The sequence below is a fragment of the Chlamydotis macqueenii genome, chromosome 11 (genome assembly GCF_036417535.1).
Source record: "Chlamydotis macqueenii isolate bChlMac1 chromosome 11, bChlMac1.mat, whole genome shotgun sequence".
Taxonomy (NCBI): domain Eukaryota; kingdom Metazoa; phylum Chordata; class Aves; order Otidiformes; family Otididae; genus Chlamydotis; species Chlamydotis macqueenii.
This window is the reverse complement of record NC_141566.1, coordinates 12,051,992-12,075,063: the sequence shown is the minus strand read 5'-3', so window position 1 is coordinate 12,075,063 and position 23,072 is coordinate 12,051,992. Positions and strand designations below refer to the sequence as shown.

The following is a 23,072-nucleotide window of genomic DNA, read 5'->3' as shown; positions in this document are numbered from 1 at the left end:
GGGAAGCGCTCTGCTCTGAGAGCCAGGTGGACGGCCCAGCCGCAGTGCCAGCGGGACCTGGGCCAGCAGCCACATTGCCAGCACAAGCACCTACATGCATGCAGGTGAGGGGCCAGGCCAGCTCCACAAGTGCTGTTTTAAGCATGGGACATCAACCTCTTTGAAGCAGGAGGTTCAGCCTTCAGGCATGCAGGAAAGCCAGGCTGCACCCCAAACCTTTGCCAGGGAAGAAGCCACAAGCCATAGATAGGTCATTACTTTTTTATTTTACAATAAACTTCTCATTTCCCCCACCAAGGAAGACAAAAAACTGTGAGTGAGGCTACAGAACACCGTCAGTGAAAAGTATGCAAGACAGACCCAGGCCATGTGCCAGGCCAGACCAGGCAGGATCCCCACTCTCCCAGGCAGAAGGGGTCCGTCCCCACGAGCCTCTGTAGCCCTTGCTCATCTCCCCACTGCATTACAGCAAGATCAGCACTGGCAACAGGAGTCAGCTGAGCAGCAGAGATGGGGTAGGGTCAGGCTGTTGATGGACTGAGAGGGCCACACTTTGTTCCCCCCACCAGCTGAAGTGGCCAGCAAGGTGGGACAGTGGGTTAGGTGATGCAGCTGTTTTCTATACATGTACATGATGTAAATTAAAAGAAAAACATATTATTTAATTAAAAGCAAAAAATCAAGTTGATAGCTCTTCCTGCCAGGCCATCTCACTCTAGGAAGACTTCACACATTCCTTCTCCTGCTCAATCGCTGCAAGAAAAGAGAGAGGTCCATTAGTCTCTGACACTTTTTTTGTGCTAACACCCAGTGGAGATGGTTGCAGAGCAATCTGGTGCCCAGCTTTAGGGTTTGGCCCAAGTAGGGTAGACAAACACTTCCAGTCAGAGGGTGACGAGACACACACATGGGTGACAGTGAGTTGGGCACCTGCCTTCAGCTCTCCTCATGGAAGTCACACCCTGAGGCGACAGTGCAGAGCAACAGCTCAGAGCAACAGCCCCCACCGTGTGATCATGCCCGCTGCCCCTGAGAGCTGCACCCTGACCCCTCGTGTCTCTGTCAGTGCTTTTCTCCGAGTCAGAGCCCAACTGCCCCAAACCGTCTCTTTCCACCGGATGCCTCGGCAGCGAGATCAGCACTCGAAAACATCCACTCCACCGGCCGTGGCCAACAGTGCCTCCTGCACAGCCAAACACCGGGACCCCTGGCCCCAGTTAGCCCCCCCCCCCAGTACTGTACTCACTCTCCTTGGAGGGCAGCGTGTTCTTCTCCTCCGTGTTGGTTTTCTTCAGCCTCTTCTTGTCGAATTTCTCCACCTCCGAGAGGTCTGGCTTGTCGCACATTTTGCCTGCGAGACCCCCCCCCCCCCCCCGCCCCGAGGTCAGCCGAGGTCCCTGGAGTGGGGATCGGCAGACAAAGGCGGCCCGGTCCCCGCCGCGGACAATAGCGCAGGGCGGGGCGCGCCGCCGCCCCGGGTACTGCGCTGCGCCGCTCCTCGGCTCCAGGCGACCCCGCACCGGCCGGGCGGCGCCCGCTGCCCGCACCCAGCAGGGGAGTGGTCCCCGGCCCCGCCGCGCCCCCCGGGATCGCCCGCAGCCCCAGCCCGATGAGCACCCCCTTGCACTAGTCCTGCACGCAGCCCCCTCCCCAGCACAGCCTGCGCCCGCCGGCAGCCCTATTGCGGGAGAGCCGGCACCGCACCAGCTGCTGCGTTGTTCGCTCCGGTTCCGCTGCGGTAGATTCCAGCCGCTCCGCTTCCAGGTGAGACTGGAACGCGCGGCGTGGGGCGGCGGCTTATATACTCCGGCCGCCGCCCAGCCCGCGCGCTCATTGGCTGCCCACCGCCCAACCCGCGCGCCCATTGGCTGCCCACCGCCCAACCCGCGCGCCCATTGGCTGCCCGCCGAGCCTGCCGGGAAGTGTAGTCCGGCCGCCTTGCCAGGAGCACTGCGGCTCCCGGGACGGCCCGCGACGGGGTCTGCGAGTGTGTGCGAGGTCTGGGTGTCGGCGTGTGACAGATCACAGGAAGCCGCGGACACAGCTCCAGCTACCCCCAGGGCACGCAACCCCCCTCACACTCGGACGCGCACACGCGCCCAGTGCGCGGACAGCCCGCACGCACTCGGCCCTGCACATGCACCCTTCGCAAACGCATGGCCTCACGCAGCCGTGTGCACACGCACAGCCATCCTGTGTAGTCACACATCGTGCCTTGCACGCACGTGTGCACACGCACCCAGCTTCACCCTCCAGCACCCCACCACCATCACGCCCACAGTGCTGTCACCTCTGCTCCCCACACCTGGGTGCCAGCTGCAAGGGGCAGCAGCGCATCCCCACAGGACTGGGTCACCCCAGGGCCACTGTCCCAGTCCCAAATCCTCCCCAGAAGCAGGTGCCTCATGCATGTGCCCAGGGATGCACCCACCCACTGGCCACCACCCCTCTGAAGCAGAACTTAAGAAAGCAAGCCCTTGGGATAAAAACAGCACTGTATTTTTGCAGTGGTGGGGGATGCTTTGCCACAGCACTCAACTCATGGCCACATTGGCTCCAGCCATAGGACTTCCTGGGGAGATCTGGTCACTAAAACTGCAGCAGTGTGGGTGGGAACGGAGCAGACCACATTCACAGGCAGAAACTCTCTCTTGGCTGTAGCAAGGCAATAGGGTGCAGAAAGCCTGGGGGGCTAGCGAGCACAGACCAGATGGGCTGGGGTGCATGTGGAGAAAAGACCTTTGAGGGTGGAAAAAAGCTGAGTGTAAGTGCAGGAGCTTAACTGTTCCCAGCTAGGCTGGGGAGCAGGAAGGGTAGTGGTGGTCCAGGGGGCACCTGCATGCTGGCCACTAGGATGGGGAGTGGGTGGAGGGCCTGGGAGACCTTGCAGTAGGTGCAAAAACTCCTTTGCAGAGATCCTGGTGTCACACAGCAAGCAGGAACCCATTGTAGAACACCAGGGTAGCAGCTGTGCTGCAGCAACTCTCACACCCACCTCCACCTCCTCCTGGCCAGCCAGCCTCTGGGTTTCTCTCCAGGCTTACTGGAGATTTTTCAGAGAAAATCCCCAGCAAGCCTGAGGAAACATTTGCCTTGTGTTTTTCTGCTACAAGACTGCTGTCCTGGGAGACAGGCTTGATGCAACAGCACATCTTGGCCAGAGCTGGCCTTTTACAGCAAGCCCTGAGGAGACAGGCACCTTCCCACTCCAGACAGCAAGTGGACTCAAAAAAATGCCAGTCGTTGATGTACACTGAAAAGGCAAAGGCCAAGATCTAAGGCCAGGTCCTAAGATGTGATTGCTACTCAGAGAGAAGTCTGGATGGCAAACAGCCTCCGGTCTCCATTCCCTGGCAGTGAGAGGAAGAGGCTGCAGGCAAAGCCCCAGGCCAGGCTGCTCCCAGAGCAGCTTTGATTTGGTGCTGTAGCTCCTTCACAGGGCCAGGTTTGGAGGGTGCTGCAGAGCATTGAGTAGCAAGCCCTTGCATGGCTGCCTCCATGAGCATCCCTCAAACCCACCCTGCAGAGCCTGCATCAACAAAGCCCACTCCAAGCTAAGAAAGGGCTCATTTTTCCTGCGCAGCCAAGAGGAAACAAAAAACCTCACCTAGTTTCAAAATGAAAGCAGGAAATCCTTTTTGCCTTCATGCAAATAGTCAGACTAGTGTTTTACCATGTGTTTACTCTCCAGCTGTGCCCACCTTCCCCCTCCTTTTCTGCCGGTTCTCCACATGCTTCTCCTTTGCGGATGCTGCTTTTGTCCCCAGCAAGCAGCAAGTGCAAGAGGACCTGGTCCTCATCCTCCCTATGCACAGCCCCTCACCAGCATCAGCTGCACCTACCCCGGCCCCTGTGCGACATGTTGCCATCTCCTTGATGCTGCAATGTTTTGCGAACCCCAGGGTCTTTGGGCACAAAGCTGCCATGGCTTGGGAAGGGGAGCTCCCCCTTCCCTGAGCCAGCCACAGCCATGCAGGCACTGCCATGCTCCTACAAACCATAGCCAGACAAGCTTGAAAGCCAACCCTCCACACTGCCAGCAGGCAAGGTGTGGGGCTGCTGCTGGGGAGCTTTTGAAATCCATCTTGCACAAAGAACAAGAAAGGAGCTTATATCTCAGCCAGAGCTTTTTCCCCTGACAAATTTGCAAAGCCTCCTGTAACCGCATAACCTGCTTCCTTCTCATGTACTTTGGTATTTCTGCTTTAAATAATTTATAACAAAAGAACTCAGACATCAACACATAGGGGGAAAGCAAAACCAGCCCTGACTCAAAATAGAGAACTGCCAGCCATTTTAGATGAGTTTTAAATCTCCCATAGAACAAGGCTGCCAGGGCTCAGATGCAGCCTTGCTGATAGTCATTGCCAGGAATGCTTTATTTTCTTCTATACTTTATTCTCTTCTATAGGAAGGAGGAGGCAGGAGGTTTTCTCTATCTGATCAGAGGTTTTTTTCAGCCTCCTGCCTACAGACCCTTCCTGCCAGCAGAGACAGGCACAGTACCATTGCAGCCAGCCAGGACCTAAGCTTCCTTCAGCTACCACTGCCCAGCTGTGAGCCAGTCCCCCTACTCCACAGGGCCACAATTTACTTTTTCCTGCTCATTTTTAACCCCAGCCTCCTGCCACAAGCCTCTCCTTCAGCTCAGGCAGAAGCAGAGCCCCAGGAAGGCAGCCAGCACATTCAGGCTGCTGTGTCTTACACCAGAGCTCATTCCTCCTGTGGATTTTGCTGCTCCTTGCAGTTCAGAGAAGGGCTTTGTTAACCCTTACTACTTTCCCATTGCCCAACAGCAGCAAGGTAAGCAGCTGCTTTCTCTAGATCACATGAACACCAACTCTAGGAGATGAGAAATTATCTGTACACTAGAAAGGCACAGGGAGAAGCAGCAGGAAGGAGCTGCTGGTGAGAGCAATTTGAGATGTGTCTCATCTTGCTCCAAACAGTGGACAAGTCCTGCTGCCTGCAAGGCACAAATGGTAAGCCCAGCTTTCACAGTGGCTTAAGGCAGATAGAGCCTGTGCATTAGCTTCAGCTACCAAGGTAGGTGAGCTGGGCTAAGATGCAGGACTTGAGATAGATGTGTTCCCTTCTGCTGCTGCTTTTACAGCAGGCAGCAGACAGACAGGAGACAGCTACTGGCACCAGTGTCAGCATCTGCACACCTGCAGCCACACTCCAGCTGTGGCACAGTAAGCTGCTGGAGCTCTCTCGTCCTGCTCTTCCAGCTCTCCAACAAAAGCACAGCAAATTACTTGCTTAGGATTTTCTACAGTGCTGTCATACAGCATTTTAAGTCTGTGCCCTCTCCCACTCCAACCCCCAGGTTTTATTAAAGTAACTACAAAAACAGTACATACACACCAATAGCAATGATCACCTTTGTACAAGTTGTTGGCTGTAAAACTCACATTCCACTTCTGCTGTAAGGAAGCTGAAGTCAGCCTCAAGGACAGACTTTCTTCTGCTACTTGAGGAAAAATATACAGTTCACTTATTCATTGCCCAGTACTGAAATATATTTTAACAGCTGAATGACAGTAGTGATCCTCAGCAAAAGTCTACCTGAGACCTTGGTCATGTTTCATAGAACAGTTTGGGTTGGAAGGGACCTTTAAAGGTCATCTAGTCGAACCCCCCTGCAAGGAGCAGGGACATCTTCAACACAGAACTGAAGCAATGTTCAATCTAGGCCTGGAAGTCTATCATAAGGCTAAAGACTTTTCTCTAAACTTGCCATCTCATCCTTCTCACTTCATTTATACTTTCCCAGTCTGCAATAAGCAATGAGAAATTATCACAGTTTCGTTAAAACAAATGCTTCTCAGGACATAACCCTGCTGCCTCTGATCATTAGCTTTGTGCAAGATACTTAGCAATTCTTTATTCGTACTTGCTAAACTATTCAAGGTTTCCTCACATGTAAGCATTATGTGAAAAGATCTGCCAAGATATATAACTGAGCAGTACAAGAGAAACTGCACTACCACTTCTAACAATTAAATCTAGGAAATCAGACACAGACAATAGCCACTACCCACTAAGAGAAGTAGCTTGGTCACAAACTTTCCTCCACACAATGTGAGCACAGTCAAGCTGAACATCATTCAGCACTGCTGCAAGAGTTAAACCAGGTAATCTTCCAAAGTTCCTTTCAAATAACGTTACTCCATGATCTACCTTACAAGTGATCCAACTCAGAAGATGCAAATCACCTTTGTACAGTTTTTAGAAGCATTATAGGCAGAGGCCATGGTTTTTAAATAAAAGTTTAATTCCTTCATCAGGTCTTAAGTTTAAACACAAATGCTGCTGAAAATCCTCACACCACTGCTCTGATGTCCTGGCTCTTGGCTCTCAGGTCAATGGCAGTGCAGCATGAGGGCTCCAATACAGGAGGCAGGAATCAGACTCTCAGTAGAGCTCAGTGCAGGATGCAAAGCAAAGAAGCAAAAGATACAATTTCCAGGCAAACACCAATTCTTATACAAAAAGAAAAAAAATCTACACTGTAATAGAAGTGTTAAGATTGCCACAGAACAGGAGTTCTTAGAAGGGAGAGAAGTCTTCAGTAAAAGGCACAACTAAAGAAGTACCTCCCTAGATCTTAACCAAGTTTATAAGTTATTTCCATTTACACCCCAGCCCCTAGCCTCTCAAAGCCATGCCAGGTACTCTAGCAAGTAATTTTAAGTTTGTTCTTTTCCCTTTTCCCCTTCCTCCAGCTCAAAAAAAAAATAAAAGAGGAGTGCTTATAAAAACCAGAGCATAAAACAGTAAGAGTCCAGGAGAGACTTAACAGTTTACCTTACGATTGTCTGGCACAGTTACTAGGTTTTCAAGTTTCGGATGATACTTACTACATCAGGGAGCCTCAGCTAGCTCTAATTTTGGTATTTTTCTTTCAGGCACTTTGTTGCCTGTCAGGTTGGTGTTAGACCTACAGTTTTCCCAGTACTATGTATCATCAGCCTCTTCAACCCATTGCTGTAAGCACTCATTAGCAGCATCAGACCCACTCCAAGGGCTTCTTCAGGTTTTGTACTCCTGCAGGCTCCTATGCTCCTTGGTTTAAGGATCTTTTGCAAGGAGCAACACTTTCAAGGCAAGGCAGACAGTGGCCAGGACAAGAAACCAGAATGTGTCAGTAACTTACAGCACAACAGGACTGCAGGCAATGAGAGGCTAATACAGGTGGACACAAAGCTGTTGCATATTAGATCACTCCAGCATCTGAGCAGGCACTTGCCAGATGCAACAATCAAGATACTATGGGATAAAGAGGCTCAGTTTACTAGTGTACTGATAAAAAGAAAAAGGATCAAGGATTTGCACAGCAAGTCAAGGTGCAGCATGACAATAGTCTTCCAATTGCTATAAAGGCTAATAGTAAGCTGTGAAATGGAGGAACAGGTTTTAACCTACACTAGAAACAAAAGCACACAACCACCTTGAGTCCTCAACATAAGAGGGAGAAAAATGCTTGTCCAGGATGCACCTTCACCACTAAGTTAACACAGCAAGGCAGTACTGCACAGACTACGCTCTCACCTTCACTTTGCTGTGTAGAATGCTAAGGGCATTTAATTTTAATCAATAACTACGATGAATTCAAGTTTGCAAGCTTTACTGATCTCCTTTCATGGGAGGAAGCTGTTGCAGAACCACCTCCCAGGCATCCCCCAGGGCTTAACCTAGGGTCAGGCTTGGCCAAGATACAAGCCTTCCCCATCGCTCTTCAAGGGCTTCTGTCAGTGGTAAGACAGCCAGCAGTCTCTCAGGCCCTTGCTGTAGATCCAGATCAACATGTCCTAGAGAGCACTATTTCCCAAACAACTTAGGATGCACATGCCAGATCATCTAACCCTGCCCACAGACACCCCCCCCCCCCCCGCCGTAATTCTGGCAATAGCCATGTGTCAGTCCTGCCCTCCACAGATCTGCAGAATTGAGTCAATACTACTGATGAGCCCCAATGCACAGGGAGCTGGTGGAATTGGGAGTGTTACAGAGATGAGCTTCCCCTCCCAGCCTCCCAGTGTTGGGATCAGAGCCAGTAAGCCTTACTTAAGCAGGAGCAGCTGTGGAGAACTGCACTGGAACAAGCAGAGTCTTCTACTGAACTTTACAACAAGCTGAACAACTTTTGGTTTTAAAAGAAGCCATACAAGCAGCAGCTGGCATCTGTTGTTATAAAGGGACATGGCTGAATAGGTAGGAGACAGATTCTCCATTATGAGTCCTCCTGATAGCCTCTGCAAGGATCATTGAGATGTCAATCACCTGGAGGGGAAGAAAAATGCATCACTATCACTGAGAAAAGATATCAAGCCTGGAAGAAGAGCTGTTAAGTTAGGAAGAAGTTAAAGAGTAACTCATCACCCAAATGTATAACATGCCAGATACAGACAAATGATTTTTACAAAGGATTGGGATTTAGTTACATATAATTCTGAAGCCATTCTACGTATAGCACTACAAGAATTATTTCACTGTTAATTTTTGTGAGGATTACAGTCTACTGTCACCTTTCTTTGCTGAGAATCCATAAGCTCAGTCTGTTTACCCTAGGACTACGTTATTAACTTTGTGTAGGTTGTAGAGAAGTTAGTGGAGTCTAAATCAAGAACAGATCGCTTCCCTTGAGTCATGAGGCTTTACCACCACTGCCAGCGGTCTAAGAAAGAGGAAGCTGCTGTGCTGCAGCTCAGCTCCAGTCACTGTGCTGGCTCCACCTGGGAGGGTAACCCAGTTAGCAGGGGAAAACAGAGTCTCAATAAAACTCCAGCTGCTAAAGCATTTTGATAGATGTAGTCTCAGTAAGAAGCACTGCATTCATGGTGCATTAAGGAAACTAGGTGGAATCCTTATTTAACACCTGCTTTCTTCCAGATAGTTTGCCTCCTAAGGAAGAAAGAACTTAAGAGCTGCAGAGCAGACAGAGCGTGACACTTAGGACAAACTCTTAATTCCCAATTAATTTCCCAACATTGAACATCAGATGTTATTGTAAAAGAGTGAGGTTTTAAGTGAGAGTCTGAAAAACGACTCCACTGCAATCTTTGGCTACAGCTATTTACATACTGATTACCAGTTTAGCATTTTGCCTATATTAACTGCAGTATGGAGCTTGGAAAGAAGTTGAAGCATCAGACATCTTTTAGATGTTCTCCGTTGCAGGAATATCATACAGAAGTTAGTGCTGAAAAAAATTGCAACCTAATAGTAGTTTGCAATCAGTTTAAAACATACTTCCAAAAGCAGCTTAAAATTCATTGCAGCTTCATCCAGTTAAGCTTCCTTTTCACCAGAACCCTAGTACTGAGGAACTTGCTACACTTACAACACAGTACTATAGCTGAGTCTTCACAGTGCCATTCACTTTCCAAAACTTCTCCAAATGCATGTGTCTTACATATCTGTGCTGTACAGCTAGTATTTAGGATGTCCTTGGCTCTTTGTATGCTAGAGCAGTACCTGAAGCTTCTGATGGAGCTATTATGCCTGCATGATCAGGTCAAGCTGCAACTTCCAGTTGTCCATAAACACAGGAAATCCTCATGTTCTGCCTAGCTCAAGTTGAACAGCCAATTTTTTTTTTTCCTTACAGGAAAGTCGGCCTCAGCTTGGGAAACAAAATGCCACAGTACTTTTTCCTAAATGGAAAACCCAAGACAGACCGAACTTCAAGAGACCAGCTTTTAGCTTTCATATGGATGGCAAAGTGTTTTTGTTTATCTTTGGCAAGTATCTGAACATTGTACCGTGGAGCTGTGTCAACTGCTCTTAGTCAAACCAGGAAGCCATCTGTGGGACAGGACTGTCCCCTCTCCAGCTCACCCGCACTGCTGTTAAGACCAGACATGAAGCAATCACCTTCTCCAGACTAGGCCTACTTTGCTTCACAAAAGGAAGGGACATTCTGCTTAAAGTGCTAGACATTAGGTGATAGATACACAACTGAAGCTGGCATTACCAAGTTCAGAAGTTCTTGTCTACTTCTGCTTCAGTATGACATGTAATCAGCATGTCACTCCTACAAAGTGTACAGAAACAGCTGCTTGCTTACATCATGGCCCCATTAGATCAGTGATCTGATCTAGGTAGAATCATAGAATGGTTTGAGTTGGAAGGAACCTTCAAGATCATCTAGTTCCACCCCTTCTGCCACAGGCAGGGACACCTTACACTAGATCAGGTCACTCAAAGTCCCATCCAACCAGGCCTTAAACTTCAGGATGGGGTGTCCACAGCTCCTCTGGGCAACCTGTTCCAGTGCCTCACCTCCCTCACAGCAAATTTTTCCCTTATGTCTAATCTAAACCTACCCTCTTTCAGTTTAAAGCCATTACCTCTTGTCTTAAAACAACCGGTAAAACAAGCCCTAAAATAAAAATACATAAATGAACTGTTTAAGATGAGCTGGATTAGAAGCTGCATTTGATCAGTTTAACAGGTCTGTTATCTCACAGCAATAGGAACAAGAGAACTAGCCAACACTGCCACTGATTCCAGTACCAATGAAACTGCTGTAAGCAGTAGACAGTATTCTGTGGTTTTCCCACCGACAGGAGGACAAGAGCTACTGCCCCCTAGGAGTGACAGAAGAGAATGTAGATGCTTACCTGGATTTTAGGGCACTGCTTCATCTTGTCCTCCTGGGGTATTGTGTTTGTGACTACAACTGCCTCAAAACAGGCATTGTTGATCCGAGAAATTGCTGGCCCAGAAAAGATCCCATGAGTTAAGATGGCATAAACTTTGGTGGCTCCAGCTGACACAAGCCTACAAGGCGGGGAAAGGAGAATGATGAGAAATTCTTAGAAAGTATTAAACTGACAGTGCAGGGCACATAAGCATGAAAGGAGACACCACCATATGCTTAGGGGATAGACTACCTTCGATTTCCCCCTCCAGCCCATTATTGATTTGGGGGAAGAAAACAGTTTAACAAGTACCATGAAATCCACCACAGGCAAAGTATACATTAAAAAAATACTGTTATTGGCCCTGGGACATTTGGACTAGATGATACAAATTGCCTTCCATGATTTTTGCCAACATAAAGTAACAGATATGCAGTACTGACTGTTGCATATGCTGGCATTTCTAGTGTAGAAGGCCTGAAAGATATCAAACTCTGAAAAGCTTACTTCTAATAGAAATTCAGATGTATGCCCTTAAGTTGATGGACCAGACAGCACTTTGTTCTACTTAGCATAGTCAGTGATGGTCTAGTGGAAGACATACTTTCAACACAAGCATTTTTCAAATAGAAAAGACACTATGGTGTCCTAGCTATTGCCATTGTGAGAACTTTAAGCTTTTTACTTATTTTGTATGGCATGAGATAAATAATCAAGAAACTGTGTGTTACTTTGTGAAGCCTGACACGCAAATAATCTGGCTAGGTCATTACATAGCATTCACTAACAACAGGTTTCTGATTTAGGAAAGAATCAGTCAGCCCTACTCACTTGTCTGCAGCATGACAGATGGTACCACATGTGTCTGCCATATCATCTACCAGAATGGCCACTCTGTCTTTCACATCACCCACCAGCACCATACGGTCCACTTCATTGGCTTTCTTGCGCTCCTTGTGAATAAGGGCGAAGTCTACATTCAATCGATCTGCAATGGAGGTCACTCTGAAGAAAGAATAGTTTCCAAACACTTAACTCCACACAACAGCTTCAATCAAGTGTCTTAAAACTATTAAGCACAAACTGCCATTGCAGTAAGAGAAGCTGTCACTACATCTTATGCTCCCAACCAATGTGTAGAAGACTCTCTGCCATCTTAGTTTCCCTTCAAGCAGTTAAAGTGCAATCTCTGATCTAATCTCTCCCAATGACAGCAACTAGATCAAGATAAAACAGTCTTGCATCCTGATCACCGTAAATTAATTTGCATTTAAAGCTCAAAACAAACCATAACTAGCAAGTTTGACAAACCTGAAGCTATCAGAATGCTTGGGAAGTTGTCATCTTTATAACACTACACTGGAAAGGCTTAAGTTGTGCTATGACCAGGACTGACATGCAGTCATATAAGCATTCAGTTGTCATCCATGCAAGTGCTGGCACAAGGACAGTGGCAGGAGTACACATCCAAGACATGTAAGTCCACCATCTCACATTTATTTGGTTAACATGACCACAGAACAACCTTACTAGAGGGACCTAAACTTAATATATTGATACTGACAAATAGTAGAGTTTAAAAGCATTAAGAGTAAGAAGGAACAAATACACACTCCCATAAGAAATTCTACACTTGAGATTAGTAAACTCCTAGGCTCAGTAGATCATACTCATTACCCTGGGAGTCCTACACAAGATTGTTAAACTAAACTGTTTACTATTTAGTTCTGCAATATCTCCATAAAATATTGCACCAGCCAAAATCGATACATTTCCGTGTAAGTGTCTTTTGAAGAAGTTTTTTCAGGAGTCACATTATAGCTGGCTGACTAGATATTTCATATACTGCATTATGCAACAAGGTACAGAAGTAGCTGAATATACCAAAGGTCTTGTCCAATACATGGGCCACAACAAAGCTACAGGAAGATATAAAGTAACCTACAGAGGTAGTATCTCTTGGTTGTTTGTAAAAGATAACTTAAAACCCTCTAAAGTATGTTAATCAGGTCAGCATGCAACAACATTTGTGTGACAGTCCAGAAGCATCAGGGAACAGCCTAGTTTCTCCTAATAAGCACCTGAGAACATTCTGAACTGCCCACAAACTGGGACGTTTATCTGCAGAAAGATAGGATATTGTCAGACTATCAAAGTAAAAATGTGCTATTAACATAAGAAAAGAAAGGAACCATCTATCTTCCTTGCTCTCAGGGAAGAGGAAGAGTAGCAGCAGGTTTAAGTCCCAGCTAGATGTTAAAATCAAGAGTAATAAAGTAAGAAAATGCCCCAGTAGACTTAAGTTTAATACTGCAAAGAAAACAGTCTGGCAGCAGTAACCTTGTTTTGGCACAGGAGTATGAGCTAAGTAATTCCCTCCTTCGACCTGCATAATTACCCTTCTACAAAAAATTGCTTTAGTCCAAGAGATGTAGTAATTATGCAATTCCTACCTATGCAGCTGTGATTCTAGAAGCTATTTAATTCTCTGTGTAGACCAATAATTCTTCTAAACACTCCCTAGGAATAATATGTGACCACTTTTCACCAGCTGCCACAGACTGTCTTACAGAAGGCAGGGTGGCAGAGGGAAGATGTCTTAAGAATAAGGTCACAAGCACTCTCAGGAATTCAAGTAGATATAGAAGTACCTCAAGCCAGCTGCCTGACAGCTTACCTCTTGGCTCCACCAGCATCTGGTGAAACAATGGTGCAGTTCTTCCACTCTGCAATATTCTCTTTGATCCATTTCAGTACAGCAGGCTCAGCATACAAGTTATCAACAGGGATATCAAAAAAACCCTGCAAGGAAGACGACAGGAACAGATGTAGCTGAAGGTCACATTCCAATAACAGTTGGAAGAAGCATTCTACATGATCAGGCATATAGCCACCACTTTTCCACAGCTTTCAGCTTTCCTTTCTACTTTCCTTAATGCAAGGGCAGTAGCCTTTGGGATACACAGAATAGAAACTTAAGAAGTTTTCAGAGGCAGAAATAGTTTAGCAGTATAAGTAACATTTTACATTTGACACCTCCACAACACAGAACTAGTTCTGTCCTAAGGGCACACAGAAGAACAGCATGAAACACACATTTTCAGAGCAGTTAGCTGCTTGTTTACAAAGTCAATCTTTAAAGCTTATTACCTATACTGTTTGCATTTACAGGAAACCTATGAAAAAGACTTGAGTAATATTTGTTTTTGAACTAATGCAGCTGGTTCCACAACTTTACACTGACTCAGCAGACTCCTCCAGGTAAACCTCAAAGGTCACTAAAAGCCAGAAGTTAACCCCGGACAGGGAGTAATAGACAGGAGAGTTGGGACAGCTACTATAGAGGAATGCTTCAAGGTATAGGGGTAACAGATCCTTCCTGCCATCATTCCACCAGGCTGAAACCAGCCAGATGGTGGAAGCTTAGGTGCATAAACCCAATTACTCAACTGAATCTCACCATTGCTGCTGCTGAAAAGTCAACCCTATGGCACACATCACAACTCCAAGCCTTTTAGGGAAGAGGCATATCCCTCTTGGGCTCTGCTTAATCATAGAATCATAGAATGGTTAGGGTTGGAAGGGACCTTCAAAGGTCATCTAGTCCAACCCTCCTGCCAGGAGCAGGGACATCCCTGACTAGGTCAGTTTGCTCAGAGCCTCATCCAGCCTGGCCTTGAACGCTTCCAGGGATGGGGCTTCCACCGCCTCTCTGGGCAACCTGTTCCAGTGTTCTATAACTCGCATTGTAAAAAATTTTTTCTTAATTTCTAATCTAAATCTACCCCCCTCTATTTTAAAACCATTACCTCTCGTCCTATCGCAACAGGCCCTACTAAACAGCCTCTCCCCATCTTTCTTGTAGGCCCCCTTGAGGTACTGGAAGACCGCTATCAGGTCTCCCCGGAGCCTCCTCTTCTGCAGGCTGAACAGCCCCAACTCTCTCAGCCTGTCCTCATAAGAGAGGTGCTCCAGCCCTTTTATCATCTTCATGGCCCTCCTCTGGACCCTCTCCAACTGGTCCATGTCCTTCTTGTGTTGGGGGCTCCAGAACTGGACACAGTACTCCAGGTGGGGTCTCACCAGGGCAGAGTAGAGGGGGAGAATCACCTCCCTCGACCTGCTGGCCACGCTCCTCTTGATGCAGCCCAGGATGCGGTTGGCCTTCTGGGCCACAAGGGCGCATTGCCGGCTCATGTTGAAGGCAGATGTTTGTCAAAGTCTTCTCAGCTGTACTCCCATAATTTTTTTTCCCAATCTGTCTGGGCAAATGATTCTGGAAATTACAATGAAGTGTGACTGGCTGCATTTACAATTGTTAAAATGACAGCCAGCCCATCTACTTCACGAGGTGGTGGGCACCTTACTCTTCTGAATTCAAAGTGTTTGCAGCAATACAACAGGTATTCTCCTCTCTGCCACATTCCTCTCAGTTGCACTCAGTTGGTTTCTTCATCTCAGAGCACTTGCTCAAAGTAGAAAGAGACAAGACGGATAATTTAATAGCTTGCTGTCCCTCCTCTCCCTTGTATACACTCTTGCCACTTCTTACACAGCTCTGGTCAAAAATCTCAATTGCTCTGTGAGACTACTCTGTTCACTAAGCCAGCAAAACCCGTAACTGTTTTTCAGTTCACTAGCAGCTTGGGAGAGACTCAAAGATAACTTATATGGAAGGGTGGCACCGAATGGATACAAGTGAGACTGCCCATCTTGTCAGCAGCAAGCTACCAGATCACTGTCCTGGTCAACTGAATCCTCACAAGCAGCTGTACCAGTACACCTGGGGGAAGAGCTAATTTCAGGGCAGCAGTATTACCAGCCACTGTGTCAAACAGAGCACTGCTCACTTCCCCCTGACAATTCAGTAAATATCAGAAAGCTCTTCATAAAGCCATTCTACATCTCAAATCCCTCAAAGGACCAGTTAAGAATACACAGTGTCACTGTGTGGCAATAAAGTTGCACAGATCATTTACTAGCCCAACATTCATTTACACAGGACTCATTATGCTTAGTTTGATCAAGAACAGCTGTAATTTCATTTACAGATGAACCTGTTATCCCTCTCCCCATCCTCTTCTAACTCATTCTACAAGTCCCTTCTAGTCCCACATTCCCAAATCCTGATCACTGCTGTGTCTAAAAAAAGCAGATTGCTGGAAAGCCTGCAAGGTAATAAAGAAGCTCAGATTGGAGCAGGTAAGTACTTCACTGATTTTAGCTCCTACCTGAATCTGAGATGCATGCAGGTCCATGGTGATTATATGATCTGCACCTGCCACAGACAGCATGTTTGCAACCAGTTTAGCAGAGATTGGAGCTCGACTCTAGTACAGAAAAAAACAAAACCAATATTTAAGATAAGGTCAACTCCAAGATGTCAGTCTTCCACTTCTAGGGAATGATTCATAAGCAGTTACTAAAAGCAGTACTCATTAACATTGCATCTTTTCATCAACTGGTGATTACAGCTTGGTGTATTTTCAAGAACTAGACCTTTATGAAAACATGAATTTGCAGTCTGATGCTTTGAGATTTAAAGAAATTAAAATAAAAGTTTTATCTCCTCCTCTACATATTCAACTTCATCTAATCCTTGTCCAGCAGTCAGGACTTTCAAGATGTGCATTCATCTTCCCAGCAGAAACCTTTACCACATTCCTTACCTTGTCCTTTTTGTCCTGCCGAGCGTAAGGGAAGCAGGGTATGACAGCTGTGACTCTGCTGGCTGAGGCAATCTTACAGGCATTTATCATGATAAGGAGCTCCATCAGATTGTCATTGATTTCACCACAGCCACTCTGCACAATGTAGACATCCTCCCCGCGTACACTCTCACCTATTTCCACACTGGGAACAGATGAGGAAAGGAGAGTTGTATCCAAATTCAAATTAAAACACAGCCAGTACATATGCCTGCAGAGCAACCAAGGGACTGCATCCCCAAGGGTCTGTGGGTAACAGTGTTCACATCAAGGGTGCTGAGCAGGGACACTGTTGCTTATTTGCTCAGTAACTATTTTACATTGCTCACTGATCAAATTCAATGGTCCAGTCAGGAAGGCTAAAAGCACTCAGCCTGTACTCTCAATCTCAACATAACCTGAGCATGTAAACACCCTGGAACAGGCCTTGTTCCCCCTGAATCAGAATTATAACCACCTCAGCTAAAAGCAGCAGTGTACAAAGGAAGCAAGGATGATGACCAGTCAGCAGAGAAAACCGAGTTGAAATTCTACCAGAAGGTATGCTGCAGCCAATTATTAGATTTAGAGTCATAACAGCTATTCATTGGCTTGAACAGAGAAGCCCTCCAGCATTTCACTTTGGAAAGGCTTTTGGGGTTAATTTCCTCATGGATGTAATGCACACTAATTCCTGCTGATGAAGGGACTGAATACAAGCCAAAGGTCCTTTTTGCCACCAGCAAACGGCCAGCTTCAGCATGTGTATAAAAACACCTGCACCGGGAGCAGAGTTGGAAAGAAAGCAGTGGTCTTAGGTTTGAGGTTTCATACAGGACAATGCAGCATAAAGCTTTTTATATGAACAGATTAACTAGTAAGTACTTCCAGCATTTCAGCTGAGAAGCCTGCCACAGATTTGGAAGTAACTAGAAGGCAGTCTACTGAGGACAAAGCTCTTGCATGGAGATGCTCACTCACTCTGCAGACTCCTGCCACATCAAACTCTAGGAACAAGTAGACAGATAATCACTCAACTCACTCCTAATGGCTTAATTTATAGAGCACCTCAGGGTAGATTTCTCATTTTAATATTTAATTCTCTGATCTTCCTCCCCTTTTTTTAGTTAGGTATTTATAGTCTTACTGCTCCGTATCCATCAGCAAACTGCTATAATCTTTACTGCACACTGACTAATAGCGTACACCAGTCTCTCATTAAGAATATCAGCCAGCATGAGAACTTTCCACTAAGTGTCTGAATTAACAGTAGTTAGCATACAAGTGTCATCTCCAACTGTACTTACTAACAGTATAATATTAAGCTGATTCAAAACATTTATCATACAAAAGTATCAATGAACTATTTGTTAAAAAAAAATCTTACTTTTTCTGGGAATCATCTGCTACCAGTTTATTAGGGTAAAAAAGATGTCTATTAGGTCTTAGTCACATTTTCTGCTGACATAAGAACTTGCTGGCTAGCCAGCTGGATAAGAGCAGTTAATAAAGAGCAATGAGAACAGTGCAATGGCAAAATCCAACAGATTCTTCTTACACTCTCTTCTATAACTCTTTGTACTACCTTTGATGCTTTCAGTTACATTTCTCTTGCATGGGTATTGACTGTAATTTCTACGTCACAAGTACATCCTGGATTTTCCTGGAAACATTTTAGTGTCTCCAGAAAAAAAAAAAAAAAAAAAAGAGTAGATTGTAGTAATCATTCAAGGTTCCTTGTATTATATTGTGTGGTGTATACATGCTTAGTGCATGTCTCTAAATCAAGCTTTAAAAGCTGTGAATAATTTTTAGCCTCTCCTTGTAGCTTCTTCAAGCAGGATGGCAGCAAGACTTATAAAGCAGAAAGACAGAAAAGAAAACAAATGTTAGGTTTAGGAGCTTCGGGGGGAAACATAGGCTGCATGACTGCAACTACATCATGGGCTGCAAGGTGGTGTCAGCCTCTGACCTTTCCTGAATAATTTTATTGATACTTTTAAGACTCTGGTGCTCTTCGGAGCAGTTTAAAGGCACCAACTATACTCTAAGCACAAAACTGGCAAGTCGTCACAGTCTAGACGAAGCATGGAAGACGCTAATCAACACCGACGAAACCCCAGGAGGTACATTCCCAGAAGTACCTAGCTTTTGCGGTGGCTGGAGCAAGGTCCGGCTGGAGAATTCTGCCGCTCCGACCTCTGTCATAGGCAGGACATAGCACACAAACCCTTGCCTCGCCGCGCAAAAAGCACGGCCCGCCCGAAGGCGGAGTGAAAACACGAAAACCGCCGGTCGGCAGGCAGGCCTGCTGTGCCACAGCCCGCCCGGACACCCACGCTTTTCAGCGGAGGCCGCTGGAGGCGTTGCCGGGCCGTGCGGCCTGCCGGCACATGGCCCACCGCCGCCGGCAGCTCTCCAGGAGCACCACAGCCCCAGCGTGGCCCCACACAAACGCCCACCCTCCCGGGGTGTCAGGCTTTACCGGGCCGGTTGCTCCTGCCCCCTCTCACCCAGCACTCGGTAAAACTCGGCCTAGCGCCGGGCGGCACGACCACTGTGCTGCCCCATGCGTTGCCCAGCAGAAAGGGGCTCCGGGCGGGGACCTGCTCCAGCGGAGCCAGCGGCACTGCACGGCGGCCCCTCGGCTGAAGAACGCCCACGAGAGACCCAGCCTTGCCCAGGGGCTACGCAGCGGCTGCCCGCAGGGGAAGGGTACGATGCGCTGGAGGTCTCCGGCCCAGCAGCGCCCAGGCATGACTGCTCCGCGCTCAGCGCAGGTCTCCGAGCGCGGCCCCTGTCAGGTAGCCGCTCACTCGGGGCCGGGCCCGGCCGCAGAGCCCCAGCCACGCCAGCCTCTGCGTCAGGCCGCGGCCATAGCACTCACCCCGCATTTGCACTACAAATCCCAGCAGTCCCTGCGCGGCGGCTGTGAGAACGACAGCGCGGCAGTGCCCCGCAGCCCGCCGGGAGGTGAAGTGCGGCCTCGACCCCGCCTCACCATGTCTCCTGGTTGCTGAACTTCTTCGTGACCACCTTGCCCAGCTCCAGGCCGAGGCGGTCGGCGATCTTCTGGGATAGGTCCTGGTGCGAGCTCCCGCTGAAGATCTTGATGTTGGGCATGATGGCGGCGGCGACGCCGTCCTCCTCCCCGCAACTGGCTGCCGCACGGGGACCCACCCGCCTCCTGCGCGGGGACGCGGCACGCTGAACACAAGCCACACCACCTCCCACCTACTCCGCCATCTTACCCTTTCCCGCCAGCCGCGTGGGCCATTTATAGACTCCTCGCCCCCGACACGCCCCCCCGCGCTTCCCATTGGCTCTGTGGTGGACAGGGGCGGGACCCTTCCCCGCCCCTGCAATGGCTCGAAATGGCGCGGCCGCCTCTCTCCTGCCCCGCCCACCACCTCAACAGCGGCCCCTGATGGGGGGCAGGAAGGGGGGCGTGCGGAACTGCCCGCTGACCTCTCCAGGGGGTGAGGCATAGGGCAGAAGGAGGCCTGCGATTGGTCTATGTCTAGCTGCCTGGCCTGCGATTGGTCAGGAAGGCCGCGGCCGGAGCTGGAGAGGCCTGGAACCGGAGAGGGCCGGAGGAGACACCGGGTTCATTGGTCGCGTGATTGGCAGTCGGATACCCCCTCCCCCGGCGGCCACGATGGCTCCCGTCCCTTAGTGGAGGCCCTGGGCAGAGGCATGGTGGGGGATAGAAAATAGTCCCGCTTGCGCCGCGAGGCATTGCGCCCGCGTCCCCCTCCGGCCTCCGACCCCGGCGGGTGAGGAGCCCCGCGGCGGCGGGGCGAGGGTTACCTCAGCACGCCGGTGTCCCTGCGCCCGCTGCCTCCTCCGCCGCCGCCGCCGCGGGCTGACAGGGCCATCACCTCGCCGGGCCGCAGCACCGCGGTGTCACGCAGTACCCCCGCTGCGTGCCGGCTGTGCGGCCGTCAGCTGGTCCGGCTGCCGTGCTGCCGTGTCGCAGTGCAGGCATCGCCCGGCCGGGGCTGCTGCACCCTGCCTACCGCCGCACGGGGGTCACGCCACTGCATCTTGGGCAGTGCCGCATGGCCGTCGCCTTGCCCTGCCACTGCATGCAGCCTGTTGCACCACCGCGAGCGACTCGCGGTACTGTGCTGTGCAGCTGCCTCCAGCTCGGGCTGTGCTGCGGCCACCTCCAAGCAAAACACTGAGTCATGGGGTCACGGCCTGCGGAACACCACGCACAGCGGTGCCCTGCGGTGGCAGCAGCATGGGCTACCCGGTGGTTCAAGTGATGGGATTTGTGGATACCTCCCGAATTTCTAGCAGCCACATTCTTGCACAAACCCCACATCACTATAACCATTCCCTACTAATGACTCTTGTACTTTTATCTGTAGGACACCTAAAAAAATCCAGCAATTTAATTGACATTCTTTCATGGGCCTTTCACAGTTCACAACATTTTTTTCAAACGATAGTTTGGGATAATTGCAAGTTTGCAATGGCTGCTCTGTACATATTTTTCACTGCTAAAGCTATGTAGTCTAAAAATAATTTCAAGGCCTCTCTTCCCTGCAAAACACAGACTACAGGTTTGTTGCTCCTATTGCAGTTTGAAGAATTTGGAAGACGGATACCTTCTTTCCAGTCCCCAAAATAAATTGTTTCTGGTTTTCAACCACTGGCTTCAGACTTGTTTAAATTCCACTTTCCCCATCCTGCTCTTGAATGCAGAATGAGTGTCTTCTGTGCCCCAGCATCCCTGGCCCCTCCCAGTTTATTTGTGAACCAGGCACTGGGAACCTGAGGCTGAAGGCAGCAGAAGGTATATTAAAACACGCAAATTATGCCTCTCGTTGATTAACTCTGAGTTCCCCCTACACAGGACTTTTGAAGTAGTATGTTGGACTTTTGAAGTAGTATGTCTATCAGTTTCTTCCTGGGATCACGGAGATGGGATTTGCAGGAGTGAAAAATCTGACAAAACATGAAATCAGATCCTTAATCCTGTAAACTAGGTAATGGCAACCTTTCCTCTGTAAAAACAAATACTTTTTTTTTTTTTTTTTGCCTTTCTGAGCTAGAGGCCAAGTGTGCTTTCAGGAGCCACAGTGAGCCAGTGGAAGCTGCTCCCTGGGAGGGAAGATCTGGCAGAGCTGGTGGTGGATCACACCTTTTCCTCAAGGCAAACAGAGCTAGGGGCTGGGTGCTGTGGCTGCTTACAGTCTCTCCAGCTGTGTCATCTTTCTGCCTTGCCCTGCTCACAGCAGCGTTAAATGGCCACGAGTGCCATCTAAGAAAGGTCTCTGCTATCCTTCAGTGTTTCAGCTACAACAACGTCTTTGTAGGTTAGACAACACTTTGATTATGAGGACAAAAGTCCATCTACCTTAATGATTTATCACTATTACTAACAAAGCTCTTAGAACAGGATAATCTCAGTGATTTGATTGAGGAGAAGCTCTTAATGCATCAAAGTCTTTGTTAAACAAAGCCAAAAAGCTTACTTATGAGGTTCCTGAGCCATAGCTTGTCTATTAGCAGCTTGTATTGCCATTGACTGAAGAAGGGACAAGGAGATTCATTTTTGAAGAGGGAGATGTTTGTCTGCTTCTTGGCCTAAATGGGATGAAGGGATACTGTGTGATTGAAAACCATTGGCCTGTGAGTCAGGTTGTCTGTCAAAGGACTCTGGAAAATGATCACAGCCTAAGTGAAGTCTGGATGTGAAAGTGCATTGGAGTATCTCAACTTTTGTGTGGACACCCTTATTCAGAATTAAAGCACCTAATTCCAGTTGGCTTGCTTAATTTTGAAAGCAAAACATAATAAATTGAATTATCTACTTCCAGCCTAAATAATTCTATTTATTTTTCCTGTGGTTTACAATGTGGACAAGCACAAGTTGGTTTTGGTAGCAGAACAAGCTCATAGGTTGAGCTGAGTTTGTTCTGAGCCTGCTGTGTTCCCTCATGTTTGGGCAATTGTGAAGTAAATTCTTGTTCAACTAAGGAGAACTTATAGAATCATAGAATCATAGAATGGTTAGGGTTGGAAGGGACCTTCAAAGGTCATCCAGTCCAACCCCCCTGCAAGGAGCAGGGACATCCCCAACCAGATCAGGTTGCTCAGAGCCTCATCCAACCTGCCTTGAACATTTCCAGGGATGGGGCATCCACCACCTTTCTGGGCAACCTGTTCCAGTGTTCTATAACTCGCATTGTAAAAAATTTTTTCCTAATATCCAATCTAAATCTACCTCTCTCTATTTTAAAACCATTACTCCTTGTCCTATTGCAACAGGCCCTACTGAACAGCCTCTCCCCATCTTTCTTGTAGGCCCCCTTGAGGTACTGGAAGGCCGCTATCAGGTCTCCCCGGAGCCTTCTCTTCTCCAGGCTGAACAGCTCCAACTCTCTCAGCCTGAAAGCACATGAATGGCAAAAAAACCCAACCCTTTTTATTTTATTTACCTGATTCTATGGAGATGCATTTAATCAGAAATACCTTCGTGTTTCATAGACTGAGAATATATTTTCCATGAAGTTTTAAGCAGCACATAAACACCATCAAATTTCATGGTGATGTCAATCAAGACAAGTAACCCATGTCCCTCTCTTGGCACATTCCTGCATACAATTGCCACTCAGTTAGCACCAGCCACTTAATCAAGGACACATTTTCATGCAGAAAGCCTGTGGCTGAGGGTTGTTTTTCCTTTCTGTTGCTTTGTGACTGCACTGCCTCCCAGACCATT

The 23,072-nt window shown here is 48.1% G+C and overlaps 2 protein-coding genes across 2 annotated transcripts; both read right to left on the bottom strand.

Moving 5' to 3' along the window:
- Positions 1-635: 635 nt before the first annotated feature.
- LOC147599387 (thymosin beta-15A homolog) lies at positions 636-1,351 on the bottom strand. Its single transcript, XM_086756162.1, has 2 exons — positions 1,247-1,351; positions 636-753 (listed from the first exon to the last, which is right to left on the bottom strand). The coding sequence occupies exons 1-2, from the start codon at positions 1,344-1,346 to the stop codon at positions 716-718; spliced, it is 138 nt and encodes a 45-aa protein (XP_086612288.1). The 5' UTR covers positions 1,347-1,351; the 3' UTR covers positions 636-715.
- A 4,907-nt stretch (positions 1,352-6,258) lies between these two features.
- PRPS1 (phosphoribosyl pyrophosphate synthetase 1) lies at positions 6,259-19,597 on the bottom strand. The gene is made up of 7 exons (XM_086756161.1): positions 19,338-19,597; positions 16,319-16,502; positions 15,881-15,979; positions 13,327-13,451; positions 11,481-11,654; positions 10,629-10,788; positions 6,259-8,286 (listed from the first exon to the last, which is right to left on the bottom strand). The coding sequence occupies exons 1-7, from the start codon at positions 19,457-19,459 to the stop codon at positions 8,194-8,196; spliced, it is 957 nt and encodes a 318-aa protein (XP_086612287.1). The 5' UTR covers positions 19,460-19,597; the 3' UTR covers positions 6,259-8,193.
- Positions 19,598-23,072: the final 3,475 nt, after the last annotated feature.

Bases quoted from the DNA above. Each gene is read 5' to 3' on its own strand.
- PRPS1 (XM_086756161.1), bottom strand. From the start codon at position 19,459: ATGCCCAACATCAAGATCTTCAGCGGGAGCTCGCACCAGGACCTATCC. The intron at 15,980-16,318 runs GTAAGGAATGTG...TTTCTGTACTAG, and splicing joins GGCAGGACAAAAAGGACAAG to AGTCGAGCTCCAATCTCTGC. The intron at 11,655-13,326 runs GTAAGCTGTCAG...TTCTTTCTTCAG, and splicing joins GATGCTGGTGGAGCCAAGAG to AGTGACCTCCATTGCAGATC.
- LOC147599387 (XM_086756162.1), bottom strand. From the start codon at position 1,346: ATGTGCGACAAGCCAGACCTCTCGGAGGTGGAGAAATTCGACAAGAAG. The intron at 754-1,246 runs GTGAGTACAGTA...CTTTTCTTGCAG, and splicing joins CACGCTGCCCTCCAAGGAGA to CGATTGAGCAGGAGAAGGAA.